Below are 20,246 nucleotides of genomic sequence, written 5' to 3'. Positions count from 1 at the left end.
CTCTATCCATGCCTCCATCTATCCCTCCTTTTATGCATCCCTCTATCCCTCCTTTTATGCATCCCTCTATCCCTCCTTTTATGCATCCCTCTATCCCTCCTTTTATGCCTCCCTCTATCCCTCCTTTTATGCCTCCCTCTATCCCTCCTTTTATGCCTCCCTCTATCCCTCCTTTTATGCATCACTCTATCCCTCCTTTTATGCATCCCTCCATCCATCCATCTATGCCTCCCTCTCCATCCTTTCATCCCTCCATCCCACTATCCACCCTTTCCTCTATCCATCCTTTCCTCTATCTATCCACCCCTTCCTCTATCCATCCCTTCCTCTATCCATCATTTCCTCTATCCATCATTTCCTCTATCCATCCCTTCCCCTATCCATCCCTTCCCCTATCCATCATTTCCTCTATCCATCCCTTCCTCTAGCCATCCCTTCCTCTAGCCCTCCCTTCCTCTAGCCCTCCCTTCCTCTATCCATCCATCCCTCTAGCCCTTCCTCTATCCATCCCTTCCTCTATCCATCCCTCCCTCTATCCATCCCTCCCTCTATCCATCCCTCCCTCTATCCATCCCTTCCTCTATCCATCCCTCCCTCTATCCATCCCTCCCTCTATCCATCCCTCCCTCTATCCATCCCTCCCTCTATCCATCCCTCCCTCTATCCATCCCTCCCTCTATCCATCCCTCCCTCTATCCATCCCTCCCTCTATCCATCCCTCCCTCTATCCATCCCTTCCTCTATCCATCCCTTCCTCTATCCATCCCTTCCTCTATCCATCCCTTCCTCTATCCCTCCCTCCCTCTATCCCTCCCTCCTTCTATCCCTCCCTCACACTATCCCTCCCTCTATCCCTCCCTCACACTATCCCTCCCTCCCGTCCTCTATCCCTCCCTCCTTCTATCCCTCCCTCTATCCCTCCCTCCCTCTATCCCTCCCTCCTTCTATCCCTCCCTCCCTCTATCCCTCCCTCCTTCTATCCCTCCTTCTATCCCTCCCTCCTTCTATCCCTCCCTCTATCCCTCCCTCACACTATCCCTCCCTCACACTATCCCTCTATCCCTCCCTCTATCCCTCCCTCTATCCGTCCTTTCATCTCTCCCTCTATCCATCCCTCCCTCCTCCCCTCCCTCTATCCCTCCCTCCATGCCCCCATCCTTTCATCTCTCATCTTACTATCCCTCCCTCCATCCCTCTATCCATCCCTCCCTCTATCCATCCATCCTTCATATCCTCCCTCTCTCTATCCCTCCCTCTATCCATTCCTCTATCCATCCCTCCTTCTATACCTCTATCCCTCCCTCCTTCTATCCCTCCCTCTGCCCCCTCCCTCCCTCATCCCTCTATCCATGCCTCCCTCTATCCCTCCTTTTATGCATCCCTCCCTCTATCCCTCCTTTTATGCATCCCTCCCTCTATCCCTCCTTTTATGCCTCCCTCTATCCCTCCTTTTATGCCTCCCTCTATCCCTCCTTTTATGCCTCCCTCTATCCCTCCTTTTATGCCTCCCTCCATCCATCCATCTATCCCTCCCTCTCCATCCATCCATCTATGCCTCCCTCTCTATCCTTTCATCCCTCCATCCCACTATCCACCCTTTCCTCTATCCATCCCTTCCTCTATCCATCCCTTCCTCTAGCCCTCCCTTCCTCTATCCATCCCTTCCTCTATCCATCCCTTCGTCCATCTCATCCTCTATCCATCCCTTCCTCTATCCATCCCTTCCTCTAGCCCTCCCTCTATCCATCCCTCCCTCTAGCCATCCCTTCCTCTAGCCCTCCCTCTATCCATCCCTCCCTCTAGCCATCCCTTCCTCTAGCCATCCATCCCTCTATCCATCCATCCCTCTATCCATCCCTTCCTCTATCCTTCTCTCCCCATATTTTTCTATTCTACTGACCGTCTGTGGTTGAGCGTTCATGCTCCAACTATTTCCATGCATTATTGAAGAGCTGCAGATGACAACTCATTTGCTTCCATTCTGTCTCACCTTTTCCGTATTATACACATACACTGACTGACCTTTCTTTCTCCTGGGAAATGGCTTCATAGAGCTGACCTCACCAAGACTCCAGTGCTTTTAACTGGTCAGGACTGCAAAGTAGGGAGGTGTGTTTGTTGGTGTTTCATAATGCATGTGTTGGGAGGGGGCGTGTGTGACATAATGGACTGTAGCGTCTGTAGGAAAAGAAGGGGTCACTGTAGTGTTGCTTTCTGATTACTTTTCATCCTGCATCTCTACCTCTCACCACAGCGTAGGCATGAGAACACATGTGTGGTGTTGCTGTGTGTGTGTGAGCAGCGTAAAGGTTACTGTACTGTACAAAGAATCCACAGCAGGCTATGCCTAATCACTGCTAAGGAACGTGACATTTCTACATGAATTCTGAAGGGCAAATACAAACTGGTGATCAAAAACCAGCCACATGGCTTGAAACACAGCTATGAGAGAGAAAATACAAAATAGCACCGAGCTGCTCCTTCTGAGTATTCTCTCTCCCTTTGCCACTTGTTCTTGCTCTCCTTCCCTCCCTCTCGTCTCTCACTTTTCTTTATTTTCTCTCCCCATCTCCCCTTCTGTATCTCTCCATCTCTCTTAGTCCTCCATCTCTGGTTCCATGCCTCCAGCAAAATAACAGTCAGTGCCGTGCTTCAGACAGTAATGGAGAGACTCTCGCCCCTCTGTACCCCACTACTGTACCCTACTTCAGCCCACTGCAGGGGTAGGATTCTCCCTGATTGTGCATGTGTGTGTGATTTCCTGGTTGACAGGAGTTAACAGTGCCAGACGAACCCTGCCTCAAACTCATCACTTTGCCAGCGGTCACTCACCCCAGCTTGGCAAGGACCAAACATGGACACCACAGGCCTTAGATGCTGGCTACTGTGGCACGCCTGGCATACTGTAGGACTCCTTCACTCCTCGTCTCCCTCCTCCCTCTTTTCGCTTCTTCTACTCCCTCTACCCTGTTCTTCCTTTCGATTGCCGCCTCATATCTAATTTAATCCTAACTGCACTCCCTCTCCTCCTCCTCCTTCCTCACATCCTGAGTGGTGTGTAGCCTGGCTCAACTGCTAGGTTGGTGGTGCCAGGGCTGGTGTTGGGAGATAAGTGCTGATAGCCTTTGTGCACACATTCACATATAAACATGTGGTGTGTCCCTGGCCTGGTAGATATTACAGCCATGCATTTATGGCTCACCTGTAGAACTCGATGTACATTATAGAATGTTGACTATTATGCTTGTGTAGAATAACACATTAGATGCTTGGGGAAATGTTTTGATGACCAAGGTAGCTTGCCATTGTATTATCCCGCTTTGCAAACCTTATGTAAATAGAGAATTGTGACTAAGACCATATTCACTCAAATGCCGTAGTTTATATTGTGTCGGCATCTGTTTGAGATGGTCTGGAGTGTTTTGGTTAACTTATGGGCAATTCCACGATAATGGAATGAGGCTGAAACTCCGATTTTTCACATTAAACTGTATGTCAAACAAAAACCAATGATTGCAAAGTTTAACAAACCATACAACTCTATGCACATGGACTACTTTTAATGATTTCCGCTGAACATTTTACAAAAACACATTTACTTGAAGAACAGTGAAGATGCTAAGTTTGGTAACAGAATGACCGTTTGTGTCGCCATTCTGTTACTAAACTTTGCATCTGCACTGTTACATTCTGTTACGTCCTGTTACCGTGGAATTGCCACCAGACAGACGGAGCGCTGGCCTAAAGGATGTCTGTTCTTTTTACTGTACTGTACTCAGTTACCTTGGCAGGGTGTGGAATTCAAAGCAAAGAGTTCTCTGATCTATTTTATTTATTCACATTGTTGCAATTATGTGTTTGTTGCCTTCTGCTCTTCAGTCTTCATCCACTGTGAAAGCTGGTAAACATTAACGCCCACATCAGTAGATATCCACTTTTTTCGAGTTGAAAGACAATGCCCAGAGCTTACCCATGTTGAACAACGATTCAAGTAAATGTTATCGTGTTAGTCGAAGTATGATAAAACAAATGATTTTCAGCTTACGTTTCGGTTCAGGGCTGGGTTTTATTTCAATGTTATTTGTAGTTCCAAGTCATTTGCAGCCTATAATTTAAGTTCCCTTGTGAGATCCATGAGCGCGGGCTGACTTGGCTGTGCCGAAGCCTAGCTAAGGTCCATTACAATGTAGAAAAACGCATATCTTTCACTAGTTATCCATATTACTGGAGCGTCATCTAATTTTTTTCTAACTATTTCTATGGTGGACCCGCGGTCACAATTTATGGAAGATGGCAAAACTTTGGCGATAAGAATAGATGGCGAAGTCAAAGAGAGGCCAGTGGTTTCCATCTGTGGGGAAGTTTTCCCTAAATCAATGCTTATGACAAATCCAGAACCAGCCATATAGCCAGCTGGCTAATCTTACATGGTGTATAAAAAATAAATGAACGCAACATATAACATTAGCTAGCTAGATAATGTTAGCATGCTAGCTAGCTACACTTGACAGCTGTCAGTTCCCCATTTGTTGATGTTTATCAAGTCCATGTGGAAATTCCAACACCCAATTTAGGATTTGTCATTATTTTGTAGGTGGAACCTTAACGTGCATTTAATCTCTAGGACAGGAAATTAAGTCGAAATAGTCGAAATCTTCCTCTGGGTGGGGGGGTTTAAGGCTAAGACCTTGACTGACTTTCTTTCTCTTCCTCTTGACTCTTTCATTCTCCCTCTTCCCCTCTGTCTTGTCTACCTCTTTCTATTTCACTCTCTTTTTTTCCCAGACGTCCATAATGATCAGAAGTTGAAACCTGCAGCAGCATTCCTCTATATTTTAGTAGACAACACAAAGGCATAACATATTCACCCTACTCACTGGGACTTCATTAAAACACAAACCCATCACATATTCACCCTACTCACTGGAACTTCATTAAAACACAAACCCATCACATATTCACCCTACTCACTGGGACTTCATTAAAACACAAACCCATCACATATTCACCCTACTCACTGGGACTTCATTAAAACACAAACCAAACACATATTCACCCTACTCACTGGGACTTCATTACAACACAAACCCATCACATATTCACCCTACTCACTGGGACTTCATTAAAACACAAACCCATCACATATTCACCCTACTCACTGGGACTTCATTAAAACACAAACCCATCACATATTCACCCTACTCACTGGGACTTCATTAAAACACAAACCCATCACATATTCACCCTACTCACTGGGACTTCATTAAAACACAAACCCATCACATATTCACCCTACTCACTGGAACTTCATTAAAACACAAACCCATCACATATTCACCCTACTCACTGGGACTTCATTAAAACACAAACCCATCACATATTCACCCTACTCACTGGGACTTCATTAAAACACAAACCAAACACATATTCACCCTACTCACTGGGACTTCATTACAACACAAACCCATCACATATTCACCCTACTCACTGGGACTTCATTAAAACACAAACCTATCACATATTCACCCTACTCACTGGGACTTCATTAAAACACAAACCCATCACATATTCACCCTACTCACTGGGACTTCATTAAAACACAAACCCATCACATATTCACCCTACTCACTGGGACTTCATTAAAACACAAACCCATCACATATTCACCCTACTCACTGGGACTTCATTAAAACACAAACCCATCACATATTCACCCTACTCACTGGGACTTCATTAAAACACAAACCCATCACATATTCACCCTACTCACTGGGACTTCATTACAACACAAACCCATCACATATTCACCCTACTCACTGGGACTTCATTACAACACAAACCCATCACATATTCACCCTACTCACTGGGACTTCATTACAACACAAACCCATCACATATTCACCCTACTCACTGGGACTTCATTACAACACAAACCCATCACATATTCACCCTACTCACTGGGACTTCATTACAACACAAACCCATCACATATTCACCCTACTCACTGGGACTTCATTAAAACACATTCCATTGGTTCCATGTCATTTTTTGATTGTTTTCTTTCACTCAGGTGTGATTTTTAAGAATGCCAAACAAAGTTGTGATCAATTGAATTGTGTTCCAACCAATTCTTCCTGTTGTATTTATCTGGCGAGCATTAGGGATTTTTTTCTGGTGAAATGTCCTTCATATGCACAATCGTGTGGTTGCATGCACATGCACACACACACACACACTGGCAGTAATTGCATGGCATTAGCTGCCTGGTGATGAGGCGAAGTGTGAGGGCTTCTGTGATGTATTGTGACAACTCAACCCACTCAATAACCTCTGACAAAATGGCCCGCCTGTCTAGAAATCCTACTCTCATTTAGCTGAAAATTCTGCATGTAGGGGATGTTGGATTTAGTTTTGCTGGTATCTGAGAATTCTTCTATTTGAAGGCTTCTCTCATTTTGAGTAAGAACAATTGATTCTGTTTGGTATTTCAGCATCTCCTTGATGTGTCTTGAGTTTCTATTTGCCTGGATATGTGGTTAGTTAGGTAACCTTGCATACACCTACCTTGTCAAACAACTATTTAATAACACAAGGATTCATTACTAATTCTCACTGAAGAACAATGCGTCTCCACATCTAGCAAATGGAAAGGTGAGAAGAAAGAAAAAGGCGGGAATGAAGAGAGGAAGTGACAAGAGAACGGGTGTAGCTTGAGTGTTATGACGTCTCCTTAGGGAGCTTCCTAGGAGGTTATGCGTTATGCATCACCAGGAATCGATAGACACACGCAGAAGCCTTTCGTCTGTGCAGTGATGTGGCCAGTGTATTTTATATAGCAGTAAGATAAAGCTCCTAACTGGTGGTACTGAGGTAAAATATTTGTGGTAAATGATGTAGTAATTAGCTCCAGTGAGTACTGGCATGGCGTAGTTCTGTATTGATTCTTCAGGAGATTACCCAGCTGTGGTGTTAGATCACTCCAATGGACCTTGACAATAATTAAATGGGCTGGCAATCGGGCTTAATGCACGTCTCAAACACACACTGTGGACCAGGCATGTCTGACCTCACTATTAAAATACTTCACAGTGCGTGCTAGGTTTGCACATTTTGGGGAATATTCAGTGGTGGAAACTTTCTGTGGGAATTAACGGGAATATATGGGAATTAATCGAAATATATTCAAATGAATATAAATACCATTTAAATGTAGATGTTTTTTGCATTGGATATATTTACCATATCATATGGAGACATAAACCTTTTATCTTATCATAAGTAGACATAACTGCAAATTATTAAATCCTTCAAATAGAAAAAAAAAAACCATTTAGTTACGAATTTAACTTTTAATTAAAATATTTGACTCTTCACATTGGATGATTTCACTGAACAACAGAAGAACGGGAATATTGAATGATCCACCGCATCTCCCCAAAAAAAACAACTGCCATATTGCATTTCCATCCCGAAGCCCTTGCTTAGAAGTGTACCTCGCCAGACTGCCAAGAACCTTGCCCTCATCCAGGCCAAGGTGGCGAGACACGGTAGTGATGACACCATAGGACTTGTTGATCTCTGCACCAGATAGGATGCTCTTGCCAGCATACTTTGGGTCCAACATGTACGCTGCAGTGTGTATGGGCTACATGCAAAAGTCTTCATGCTTTTTGATGTATTTCAGAACTGCAGTTTCCTCTGCTTGGAGCAACAGTGAAGTGGGCAGGGCACTACGGATTTATTCTTTTACATCTGCAAGCAGAGTCTGAACATCAGACAGGTTGGTATTGTCTCCCTCAATCCGTGCAATGGCTACTGCTATAGGTTTCAGGCTGCTTACCACTTTTTCCCAAAATACATCATCCAGGAGGATCCTATTGATGGGGCTGTCCATATCGGCAGACTGCGATATGGCCATATCTTGGAGAGACTCCTTCCCCTACAGGAGACTGTCAAACATGATGACAACACCACCCCCAACGGGTGTTGCTGGGCAGCTTCAATGTGGTGCTCTTATTCTTCTCACTTTGCTTGGTGAGGTAGATTGCTACTATAACGTGATGACCCTTCACATACCTAACCATTTCCTTGGCTCTCTTGTGGAGTGTATCCATTGTTTTCAGTGCCAAGATGTCCTTGAGGAGCAGATTCAATGCATGAGCAGCACAGCCAGTGGGTGTGATATGAGGGTAGGACTCCTCCACTTTAGACCAAGCAGCCTTCATGTTCGCAGCATTGTCTGTCACCAGTTCAAATACCTTCTGTGGTCCAAGGTCATTGATGACTGCCTTCAGCTCATCTGCAAATCAAATCAAATTTTATTTGTCACATACACATGGTTAGCAGATGTTAATGCGAGTGTAACGCAATGCTTGTGCTTCTAGTTCCGACAATGCAGTAATAACCAACAAGTAATCTAACCTAACAATTCCACAACTACTACCTTATACACACAAGTGTAAAGGGATAAAGAATATGTACATAAAGATATATGAATGAGTGATGGTACAGAATGGCATAGGCAAGATGCAGTAGATGGTATAGAGTACAGTCTATACATATGAGATGAGTAATGTAGGGTATGTAAACATAAAGTGGCATAGTTTAAAGTGGCTAGTGATACATGTATTACATAAAGATGGCAAGATGCAGTAGATGATATAGAGTACAGTATATACATATACATATGAGATGAGTAATGTAGGGTATGTAAACATTATATTAAGTGGCATTGTTTAAAGTGGCTAGTGATACATTTTTACATAATTTCCATCAATTCCCATTATTAAAGTGGCTGGAGTTGAGTCAGTATGTTGGCAGCGGCCACTAAATGTTAGTGGTGGCTGTTTAACAGTCTGATGGCCTTGAGATAGAAGCTGTTTTTCAGTCTCTCGGTCCCTGCTTTGATGCACCTGTACTGACCTCGCCTTCTGGATGATAGCGGGGTGAACAGGCAGTGGCTCGGGTGGTTGTTGTCCTTGATGATCTTTATGGCCTTCCTGTGACATCGGGTGGTGTAGGTGTCCTAGAGGGCAGGTAGTTTGCCCCCGGTGATGCGTTGTGCAGACCTCACTACCCTCTGGAGAGCCTTACGGTTGTGGGCGGAGCAGTTGCCGTACCAGGCGGTGATACAGCCCGACAGGATGCTCTCGATTGTGCATCTGTAGAAGTTTGTGAGTGCTTTTGGTGACAAGCCGAATTTCTTCAGCCTCCTGAGGTTGAAGAGGCGCTGCTGCGCCTTCTTCACAACGCTGTCTGTGTGGGTGGACCAATTCAGTTTGTCCGTGATGTGTACACCGAGGAACTTTCCACCTTCTCCACTACTGTCCCGTCGATGTGGATAGGGGGTGCTCCCTCTGCTGTTTCCTGAAGTCCACAATCATCTCCTTTGTTTTGTTGACGTTGAGTGTGAGGTTATTTTCCTGACACCACACTCCGAGGGCCCTCACCTCCTCCCTGTAGGCCGTCTCGTCGTTGTTGGTAATCAAGCCTACCACTGTAGTGTCGTCCGCAAACTTGATGATTGAGTTGGAGGCGTGCATGGCCACGCAGTCGTGGGTGAACAGGGAGTACAGGAGAGGGCTCAGAACGCACCCTTGTGGGGCCCCAGTGTTGAGGATCAGCGGGGTGGAGATGTTGTTACCTACCCTCACCACCTGGGGGCGGCCCGTCAGGAAGTCCAGGACCCAGTTGCACAGGGCGGGGTCGAAACCCAGGCTCTCGAGCTTGATGACGAGTTTGGAGGGTACTATGGTGTTAAATGCTGAGCTGTAGTCGATGAACAGCATTCTCACATAGGTATTCCTCTTGTCCAGATGAGTTAGGGCAGTGTGCAGTGTGGTTGCGTCGTCTGTGAACCTATTGGTTCGGTAAGCAAATTGGAGTGGGTCTAGGGTGTCAGGTAGGGTGGAGGTGATATGGTCCTTGACTAGTCTCTCAAAGCACTTCATGATGACGGAAGTGAGTGCTACGGGCGGTAGTCGTTTAGCTCAGTTACCTTAGCTTTCTTGGGAACAGGAACAATGGTGGCCCTCTTGAAGCATGTGGGAACAGCAGACTGGGATAAGGATTGATTGAATATGTCCTTAAACACACCAGCCAGCTGGTCTGCGCATGCTCTGAGGACGCGGCTGGGAATGCCGTCTGGGCCTGCAGCCTTGCGAGGGTTAACACGTTTAAATGTTTTACTCACCTCGGCTGCAGTGAAGGAGAGCCCGCAGGTTTTGGTAGCGGGCCGTGTCAGTGGCACTGTATTGTCCTCAAAGCGAGCAAAAAAGTTATTTAGTCTGTCTGGGAGCAAGACATCCTGGTCCGCGACAGGGCTGGTTTTCTTTTTGTAATCCGTGATTGACTGTAGACCCTGCCACATACCTCTTGTGTCTGAGCTGTTGAATTGCGACTCTACTTTGGCTCTATACTGGCACTTAGCTTGTTTGATTGCCTTGCGGAGGGAATAGCTACACTGTTTGTATTCGGTCATGTTTCCGGTCACCTTGCCCTGGTTAAAAGCAGTGGTTCACGCTTTCAGTTTCACGCGAATGCTGCCATCAATCCACGGTTTCTGGTTTGGGAATGTTTTAATCGTTGCTGTGGGTACGACATCGTCAATGCACTTTCTAATGAACTCGCTCACCGAATCAGCGTATTCGTCAATGTTGTTGTTGGACGCAATGCGGAACATATCCCAATCCACGTGATCGAAGCAGTCTTGAAGCGTGGAATCAGATTGGTCGGACCAGCGTTGAACAGACCTGAGCGCGGGAGCTTGCTGTTTTAGTTTCTGTTTGTAGGCTGGAAGCAACAAAATGGAGTCGTGGTCAGCTTTTCCGAAAGGAGGGCGGGGGAGGGCCTTATATGCGTCGCGGAAGTTAGTATAACAATGATCCAAGGTTTTACCAGCCCTGGTAGCACAATCGATATGCTGATAGAATTTAGGGAGTTTTGTTTTCAGATTAGCCTTGTTAAAATCCCCAGCTACGATGAATGCAGCCTCAGGGTGTGTGGTTTCCAGTTTACATAAAGTCAGATAAAGTTCGTTCAGGGCCATCGATGTGTCTGCTTGGGGGGGAATATATACGGCTGTGATTATAATCGAAGAGAATTCCCTTGGTAGATAATGCGGTCGACATTTGATTGTGAGGAATTCTAAATCAGGTGAACAGAATGACTTGAGTTCCTGTATGTTGTTATGGTCACACCACGTCTCGTTAATCATAAGGCATACACCCCCGCCCCTCTTCTTACCAGAAAGATGTTTGTTTCTGTCGGCGCGATGCGTGAAGAAACCAGCTGGCTGCACCGACTCCGTTAGCGTCTCTCGAGTGAGCCATGTTTCCGTGAAGCAAAGAACGTTACAATCTCTGATGTCTCTCTGGAATGTTACCCTTGCTCGGATTTCATCAACCTTGTTGTCAAGAGACTGGACATTGGCGAGTAGTATGCTAGGGAGTGGAGCGCGATGTGCCCGTCTCCGAAGCCTGACCTTCGTTTGCCCCTTTTACGGCGTCGTTGTTTAGGGTCGCCGGCTGGGATCAGATCCATTGTACTGGGTGGAAGGCAAAACACAGGATCCGCTTCGGGAGAGTCATATTCCTGGTTGTAACGATGGTGAGTTGACGTTGCTCTTATATTCAGTAGTTCCTCCCGACTGTATGTAATGAAACCTAAGATTACCTGGGGTACCAATGTAAGGAATAACACATAAAAAAACAAAATACTGCATAGTTTCCTAGGAACGCGAAGCGAGGCGGCCATCTCTGTCGGCGCCTGAAGTAGAACCGATGTAGGGACCGGTGTGTCTGTTGTCCATTGTGTCTGTGCTCTTGTAGAATACTGGTTGAGGGGTGGAGATGATGTTGTCCAGGAGGACCATGAGCTGTTGCTATTGATAAGGTGTCTGATTCATCATTTTCACCTCGAATAGAAGTAGAGGGACTTTTGTCAGAGCGTGCTTGTTGTTTGCGCTGAGGGAACTTTATGCACTTGGCCAGATGATTCTGCATCTTTGTTGCATTCTTCACGTATGATTTGGCACAGTATTTGCAAATGTACAGCTTGTGAAATGAAATGTCTCCACACATCAGATCGTGCCCGTGTCATTTTCCTGTAAAGATTTTATTTTTTTATTGTTCAAAACGAAATACAATTCCATGTACAGTTAAATAGTTAAGTAGTTAGATTAAACAACTCCTTTGTAAGATGAATGTTTAATTTGAATGCCAAGCGTCACATCTGGAGGAAACCTGCCACCATCCCTACGGTGAAGCATGGTGGTGGCAGCATCATGTTGGGATTTTTTTCAGCAGCAGGGACTGGTAGACTAGCCAGGATCGATGGAAAGATGAATTGAGTAAAGTACAGAGAGATCCTTGATGAAAACCTGCTCCAGGACGGTTCACCTTCTAACAGTACAACGACCCTAAGCACACAGCCAAGACAACGCAAGAGTGGCTTCGGGACAAGTCTCTGAATGTCCTTGAGTGGTCCAGCCAGAGCCCGGACTTGAACCCGATCTAACAACTCTGGAGAGACCTGAAAATAGCTGTGCAGCGACGCCTCCTATCCATCCTGACAGAGCATCTGCAGAGAAGAATGGTAGAAACTCCCCAAATGCAGGTGTGCCAAGACTTGAGGCTGTAATCGCTGCCAAAGGTGCTTCAACAAAGTATTGAGTAAAGGGTCTGAATACTTATGCAAATATAATATTTCAGTTTTTATTTTTAATACATATACAAAAAAAATGTGAACCTGTTATTGCTGTGTCATTATGGGGTATTATGTGTAGGTTGAGGAAAAACAACTATTTCATCTATTTTAGAATAAGGCTGTAACGTAACAAAATGTGGATAAAGTCAAGGGGTCTGAATATATTACGAATGCACGTGGTAGTTAGACGAACAGAGAGTGCAGATGCACTTGGCCAAATCAATTCCAGTAATTAATGAATAATTATACATTTACTCTGACACGTGACCCACCATTAAAGTGGGTCGTGACCCATACTTTAAGAATGGCTGGCCTAACTTAAAACGTAGTATAGTAATAATGAGAGAGAACAAATATTTGCAAGTTAGACTTTAAACTAACCTCATATGTTTCAGCTTTACTAGACCAAAGTGTAAACAAAATAAATTGTGCTGTCAGGAAATCCCTTCAGGCAAATCAAACAGCCAATAATATAGGCCTACACGTAGGCTACTGTCAATACAAGTTAAACTATTATTCATAATATTGTTGAAGTGTTTAACAATGTTCTTGAATTGTGCAACGGTCATAAGCTTCCGCAGCAGCACTTTCAAAAAGCGGGAATAGAAAATAAGTCGGTGTCAGAATTTTTGAATGGCTTACTAATTATGTGTATGTATGAGATAAAACAAATGATTATTTATAACACTTGAATGAACATTGGCTAATGGTAAAAACAAATAGGCTTATTATCCTTTAGGCCAGGGGTTCGCAAACTTTTTATAGTCCCGTACCCCTTCAAACTTTCAACCTCCAGCTGCATACCCCCTCTAGCACCAGGGTCAGCGCACTCTCAAATGTTTTTTGCCATCATTGTAAGCCTGCCACACACACACTATACGATATACATTTATTAAACATAATAATTAGTGTGTTTTTGTCACAACCCGGGTCGTGGGAAGTAACAAAGAGCTCTTATAGGACCAGGGCACAAATAATAATATAAAAATAATCTATAATTTTGCTATTTTTTTAGCCATCATACATATAAAACCTTATTTGTTCATCAACAATTGTTAATAACTCACCACAGGTTAATGAGAAGGGTGTGCTTGAAAGGATGCACATCACTCTGCAATGTTGTACTGGAGAGAGTCAGTTTTAAATCATTTTCCACACACAGTCTGTGCCTGTATTTAGTTTTCGTACTAGTGAGGGCCGAGAATCCACTCTCACATAGGTACGTGGTTGCAAAGGGCATCAGTGTCTTAACAGCGCGATTTGCCAAGGCAGGATACTCTGAGCGCAGCCCAACCTGATTTAAATGACATTTTCACAGATCTGCTTGTTGCAGTTTCGATGTGGCTCTCTTGTTCAGATATCGGTAAGTGGACTGGAGGCAGGGCATGAAAGGGATTACGAATCCAGTTGTTTGTGTCATCCGTTTCAGGAAAGTACCTGCATAATTGCGCACCCAACTCACTCAGGTGCTTCGCTATATCACATTTGACATTGTCCGTAAGCTTGAGTTAATTTGCACACAAAAAATCATACAATGATGGAACGACCTGTGTGTTGTCCTTGTTAATGCAGACAGAGAAGAGCTCCAACTTCTTAATCATAGCCTCAATTTTGTCCCATTCATTGAATATAGTTGCGGAGAGTCACTGTAATCCTAGATTCAGATCATATAGACGAGAATAAACTCATCATCATGCAAGTGGTCAGACAAGTGAAAATGGTCAGTAAAGAAAACTTTAAGCTTGTCTCTCAATTCAAATAAATGTGTCAATACTTTGCCCCTTGATAACCAGTGCACTTCTGTATGTTGTAAAATCGTTACATGGTCGCTGCCTGTATCATTGCATAGTGCAGACAATACACAAGTTCAGGGGCCTTGCTTTAACAAAGTTAACCATTTTCACTGTGTCCAAAACGTCTTTCAAGCTGTCAGGCATTCCCTTGGCAGCAAGAGCCTCTTGGTGGATGCTGCAGTGTACCCAAGTGGCGTTGGAAGCAACTGCTTGCACGCACGTTACCACTCCACTATGTCTCCCTGTCATGGCTTTTCCGCATTCAGTACAGATACCAACACATCTTGACCACCAAAGTCCAGTTGATGTCACAAAGCTGTCCAGTACTTTAAAAATATTACAGCTGTAACGCATAGAATTCACTGGCTTGTATGACAGTAATTGTTTTAAAACATCTCCTGCCATGTCACTGATGCGTTGTGAAAGTGTTGTTTGATGAAGGCATTGTATGTATAGTATTGGCTTTTCCCCCAGCATTGTCCCAGCAATATCCGAGGCAGCAGGAAGAATTAAGCCCTCCACAATAGTATGGGGCTTGCCTGTCCTAGCCACTCGGTTGCTCACTTCTAGCCCCTTCTTATTAATGGTATCTCTTGCTTTTATACATGTCTTACTATTCGAAAGTCGTCTTAATATTCGCAAAAATATTTTATTTTAGAAATTGGCATGTTTTGTTTCTAAATGTCTGCGCAAGACTGAAGGTTTCATTGAGTTGTGAGATAGTAGTTTTGCACATATAAGTAAACCCCAAATCAATGTAGTTTTCATCATATTTGCGCCTCTTCGATGGTCCAACATCCCTGTCTGTTGTTCTGTGCTTTCCCGGGTAAGGGGGCAGTAGCTCTTCGGCTGCATCAGATTCACAACTGTCAGTGTCCATGCTAGCTGGGCTAACAACAAATGTATAATTACTGATGTGAGCATTGGATGTGCTCGTGGAAGCAGAACAACTTGTCGTCGACAGGTGCTGGTGTAGTACTGCTTGTAGTAGCAGTACTAATGTTACCAGTAGAGCTGGTATGTGTCTCTATGGACGCGGGCCTTACTTTTTCTAACCATTTTCGAGCAAATGGAATGAGCAGCAGCTACGTTTGGCTACATACGGACCGTTAGTGGAATTCCCGCGAGAGAGTAACAGTTAATGTGATTGTATGTTAATTTTTGACTAGGTTACCTGTATTTGACATTGTTGTTATTTCGCTGAACACTAGATGGTTTATTTTATTTTTGGCAGTGAAACGAGGCTACTCGGGCGAGAGAAAAGAACTCACCCAAATGTATAGCCCTGTTGGAAAATATAAATGGACTGTTTGAAAATGTGATTTAATAAAATTTAATAAATATATATATATTTAAAAAAAAAATTTTTTTTATTAAATCACATTTTCAAACAGTCCATTTATAAATATATATACAGTTGGGAGAACAAGTATTTGAGACACTGCCGATTTTGCAGGTTTTCCTACTTCCATTTTCTAATAATTGCGCCAACAGTTGTTGCCTTCTCACCAAGCTGCTTGCCTATTGTCCTGTAGCCCATCCCAGCCTTGTGCAGGTCTACAATTTTATCCCTGATGTCCTTACACAGCTCTCTGGTCTTGGCCATTGTGGAGAGGTTGGAGTCTGTTTGATTGAGTGTGTGGACAGGTGTCTTTTATACAGGTAACGAGTTCAAACAAGTGCAGTTAATACAGGTAATGAGTGGAGAACAGGAGGGCTTCTTAAAGAAAAACGAACAGGTCTGTGAGAGCCGGAATTCTTACTGTTTGGTAGGTGATCAAATACTTATGTCATGCAATAAAATGCAAATTAATTACTTAAAAATCATACAATGTGATTTTCCGGATTTTTGTTTTAGATTCCGTCTCTCACAGTTGAAGTGTACCTATGATAAAAATTACAGACCTCTACATGCTTTGTAAGTAAGAAAACCTGCAAAATCAGCAGTGTATCAAATACTTGTGCTCCCCACTGTATATATTTTTATTTATTTGGTGTTTAGCCTATGCTTTTTGCCTATCAAACTGTAAAAATCCTAAATATACAATCAGATAATACTAGTTATTTATAACATTCTTTATAGCAAAGACCACCAGCATGTTCAACCCCAGAGTAGCGAACTCTGCAGGATGACGGATGTTTGTGGTCTGTCCATTCTTCGCCCTAATAATCTTTTTGAATATTCTGCAATTGACTGGGGTCAGTTCTGCTGGTTAACCTTTATCATTCGGCCTGAAACTGAAGAACTGCTTTACGGGAAGACCTGCTTTTCTTTCCCACTACGTCAGCCATCAGTTTTTTCAGATTTAGCTAAGGCAGGCTATACTGTTATTATTTAATGAGATTGTTTTGGGCTTTTGTATCAATTTAAATAAGAAGAAAGACATGTATGCCCCAAATCACAGTTCTGGTATAACCAATGTGTCTTTTATATTGCCTTTTTCCCGCCAATGGACCCCTCCGTGCGCAACTCACCCTGCGGCTGTAGTTTGGAAAAGGCAGTGTGTAGAATCTGACCCTGCAGAAGTTTCACTATGTCAATGTCTACCACACCCTGTGACATGTTTACTGAACTTTCTCAGATGGCAGACTCTTGCTCCCACTCTGTAACTTAGTATTTTTCATGTGTCAGTCACATCCCTGCAGCAGTAGCCTTGGCTACCACCTAAGTACCGTCTCTCTCCTTCTACCTCTCTGTCTCACCATATCTCTCTCCTTCCATCTCTCTCTCTCCCACTCTCTTTTCGTCACTCTCCAGTTCTCTCTGATTATGACCAAAGGACCACAAAGTGACATGCAGTCAACATCTCAAACACTAGAAACCATTTCTGCCGGACCACAGCGCTATAGAAAGGGAGGGGTGGTCAGTCCATTAGGTCAGTCCATTATGCCAGACTTTTTGGCTAGAGAGCAAAAGGAAGTCTCTTCGCGTGAGGGAACAGCAGGCAAATCCAGTTTGATGTGGGGCAGATCTGGGGCTATTTTCGATTGTTTTCAGTTAGAAGTTTGAGCTTCCTCCCTTTCTCTCGTTCTCTCTCGCTCTCAATGGTCTGCCTCATCCAACTAGCAATTACTCCCACAGCCACTCTTTACGCGGGGCTAACTACCCTCACCTCCCCCTGTCATGTAGAACACAGACCACCGCAATGTAGTGGACATCTGATGCCGCCCTTGTATTTAAGACCTGGCAGGGACAAGGCAACTCAGTTGCTAGGTGTTAGTCCACTGTCACGTCAGTCCAGTGAATTACCACTTAATGAAGGTTTATTTGTAAGGATTCACATCAGATTCAGATCAACTTGGGAAATTAATTTGTTCATGTGCTTAAAAATGATGTACATAAAACACAGCAAACTACACAATATATTTAATTTAACCAAGTCTTCCATTTAGTGTGTTAGAGCAGGGTCTGGAACAAAAGCCAGTTTAGTAGAGTCGGGTGTGTGCAAGCGGAACCAGTGTAGTAGTCGGGTGTGTGCAAGCGGAACCAGCGTAGTAGAGTCGGGTGTGTGCAAGCGGAACCAGCGTGGTAGAGACTGGTGTGTGCAAGCGGAACCAGCGTGGTAGAGGCGGGTGTGTGCAAGCGGAACCAGCGTGGTAGAGACTGGTGTGTGCAAGCGGAACCAGCGTGGTAGAGGCGGGTGTGTGCAAGCGGAACCAGCGTGGTAGAGACTGGTGTGTGCAAGCGGAACCAGCGTGGTAGAGTCGGGTGTGTGCAAGCGGAACCAGCGTGGTAGAGACTGGTGTGTGCAAGCCGAACCAGCGTGGTAGAGACTGGTGTGTGCAAGCGGAACCAGCGTGGTAGAGACTGGTGTGTGCAAGCGGAACCAGTGTGGTAGAGACTGGTGTGTGCAAGCGGAACCAGTGTGGTAGAGACTGGTGTGTGCAAGCGGAACCAGTGTGGTAGAGACTGGTGTGTGCAAGCGGAACCAGTGTGGTAGAGACTGGTGTGTGCAAGCGGAACCAGTGTGGTAGAGACTGGTGTGTGCAAGCGGAACCAGTGTGGTAGAGACTGGTGTGTGCAAGCGGAACCAGTGTGGTAGAGACTGGTGTGTGCAAGCGGAACCAGTGTGGTAGAGACTGGTGTGTGCAAGCGGAACCAGTGTGGTAGAGACTGGTGTGTGCAAGCGGAACCAGTGTGGTAGAGACTGGTGTGTGCAAGCGGAACCAGCGTGGTAGAGACTGGTGTGTGCAAGCGGAACCAGCGTGGTAGAGACTGGTGTGTGCAAGCGGAACCAGCGTGGTAGAGACTGGTGTGTGCAAGCGGAACCAGTGTGGTAGAGACTGGTGTTCCATTTGACTGAACTAACCAAATGTTTTTTTTCTCTCTGCTTCCAGATCACATGAAGAGGAAAACGCGTCGGCGGCCATCTTGGGGGCGGGGCATCATCAGGAAGAAGAAGAACTACAAGAAGGGAATGGAGGAAGAGGAGGATGAAGGTGCGGAGCCTGAGCCAGAGACGGCGGGACCCAGCGATTCCTGTCTGACTCAGGATGAAGAGTCTTCCTGCGACACCATGGACCCTCAGCCCAACGGACACCACACACACCCTCACACACAAAGCATCTCCATGGAGGAAGAGCACTCCAACACGGCACCTAGAGGCCGGAGCACAGAGACCAAGACACAGGGGGAGAGCAGCACAGGGACAGGGCCCAAGAAAGAAGAGACACCGGCTACAGGCGACAAAGCCAAATCCACAGACAAAGACCTCCAGTCTAAAAGCGAGTCTTCCCCATCTGAAAGGGAAGAGTCTCATTGTAAAGACGAGGGGCCTCAAGCCCAGGACAAGTTGATCCAGTCTGAAGGTGAGGGGTCTAAAGATGAAGATCTCCAGTCTAAAGATAAGGGTACCCAGGCCGATGGCGAGAAGCCCCAAGACAAGCCTGATGATCCCCAGGCGAAACACAAGGAGGCCCAGTCCAAGGCTGAGCAGCACTTGTCAGCCCCTAGGACGGCCACAGCGCCCCCTATCCCTCGGGAGGAGTGTGTGAATGGGGATGAGTCCATGGACAGCTTGGACTCGCAGGCCCTCAAGAGCTCTGAGACAGAGGAAGGTCCTACAGAGGGCACAGGTGAGGGGGCGGAGGGGAAAGATGATGTGTCGATGTCTGCAGAGAGCAGAGGTATTCAGGAGCGCCCTCCTCAGGACGGGAGGAAAGGAGACATGGAGACGGGCGAGGAGGAGCATGAGCAGGATAGAGAAGGTACTGAGAGGTTATCTGTGGCTAACTTCTACCTACTCCTAGAATCCTGACTTGATATATGCTGACTATATCTGTCTAACTTTGACTTGTATAAATATTGCATCATGTCAATGGGTTAATTTCAGTTACTCTGAGTTACTTGTACAGATTATCCGTTCTGATCTTTCCCCCAGAGAGCACCAGACAACCTAGAAACACATCCACAGATTTTAACAGGCAGTCTAACCTCAAAAGACTTACACTGAGTTTGCTTGTAAAATGACAGGACGTGAATAATCCCAGAAGTATGGCATGTGAAATGTTTTCCTTTAGTCTACAGACAGCATATTTCAATTAAATCCTCAAAAGCTGCTGAGGTCGTGTACCTTCTGTAGAATATCTAAAACCACTCTCGATTTATTCTCGAAAAAAGGTTTTACTGTGAAAAATGTCACAAGGTTGGCTTTTTTCTCCCTCTCACATTTTTTCTTTGGCCTTGGACCGTTTGCCATTGATTTAGTGGCGTGTAGTGTCTGGGACAAGTGTGAGTTTGTGTGCGCA

The 20,246-nt window shown here is 45.0% G+C and overlaps 1 protein-coding gene across 3 annotated transcripts in view; it reads left to right on the top strand.

The window, feature by feature from the left end:
- The window catches only part of atad2b (ATPase family AAA domain containing 2B), a 136,208-nt gene that overhangs the window by 97,202 nt on the left and 18,760 nt on the right, over positions 1–20,246 (top strand). For all 3 annotated transcript variants that reach the window (XM_071412969.1, XM_071412968.1, XM_071412970.1), the window contains exon 25: positions 18,837–19,706. In XM_071412969.1, the coding sequence (XP_071269070.1) occupies positions 18,837–19,706 (870 nt within the window). The remainder of the gene's footprint in view (positions 1–18,836; positions 19,707–20,246) is intronic.

This window comes from Salvelinus alpinus, chromosome 8 (genome assembly GCF_045679555.1).
Source record: "Salvelinus alpinus chromosome 8, SLU_Salpinus.1, whole genome shotgun sequence".
Taxonomy (NCBI): domain Eukaryota; kingdom Metazoa; phylum Chordata; class Actinopteri; order Salmoniformes; family Salmonidae; genus Salvelinus; species Salvelinus alpinus.
The sequence above is the reverse complement of the archived record's forward strand: the minus strand, read 5'-3'. Positions and strand labels throughout refer to the sequence as shown.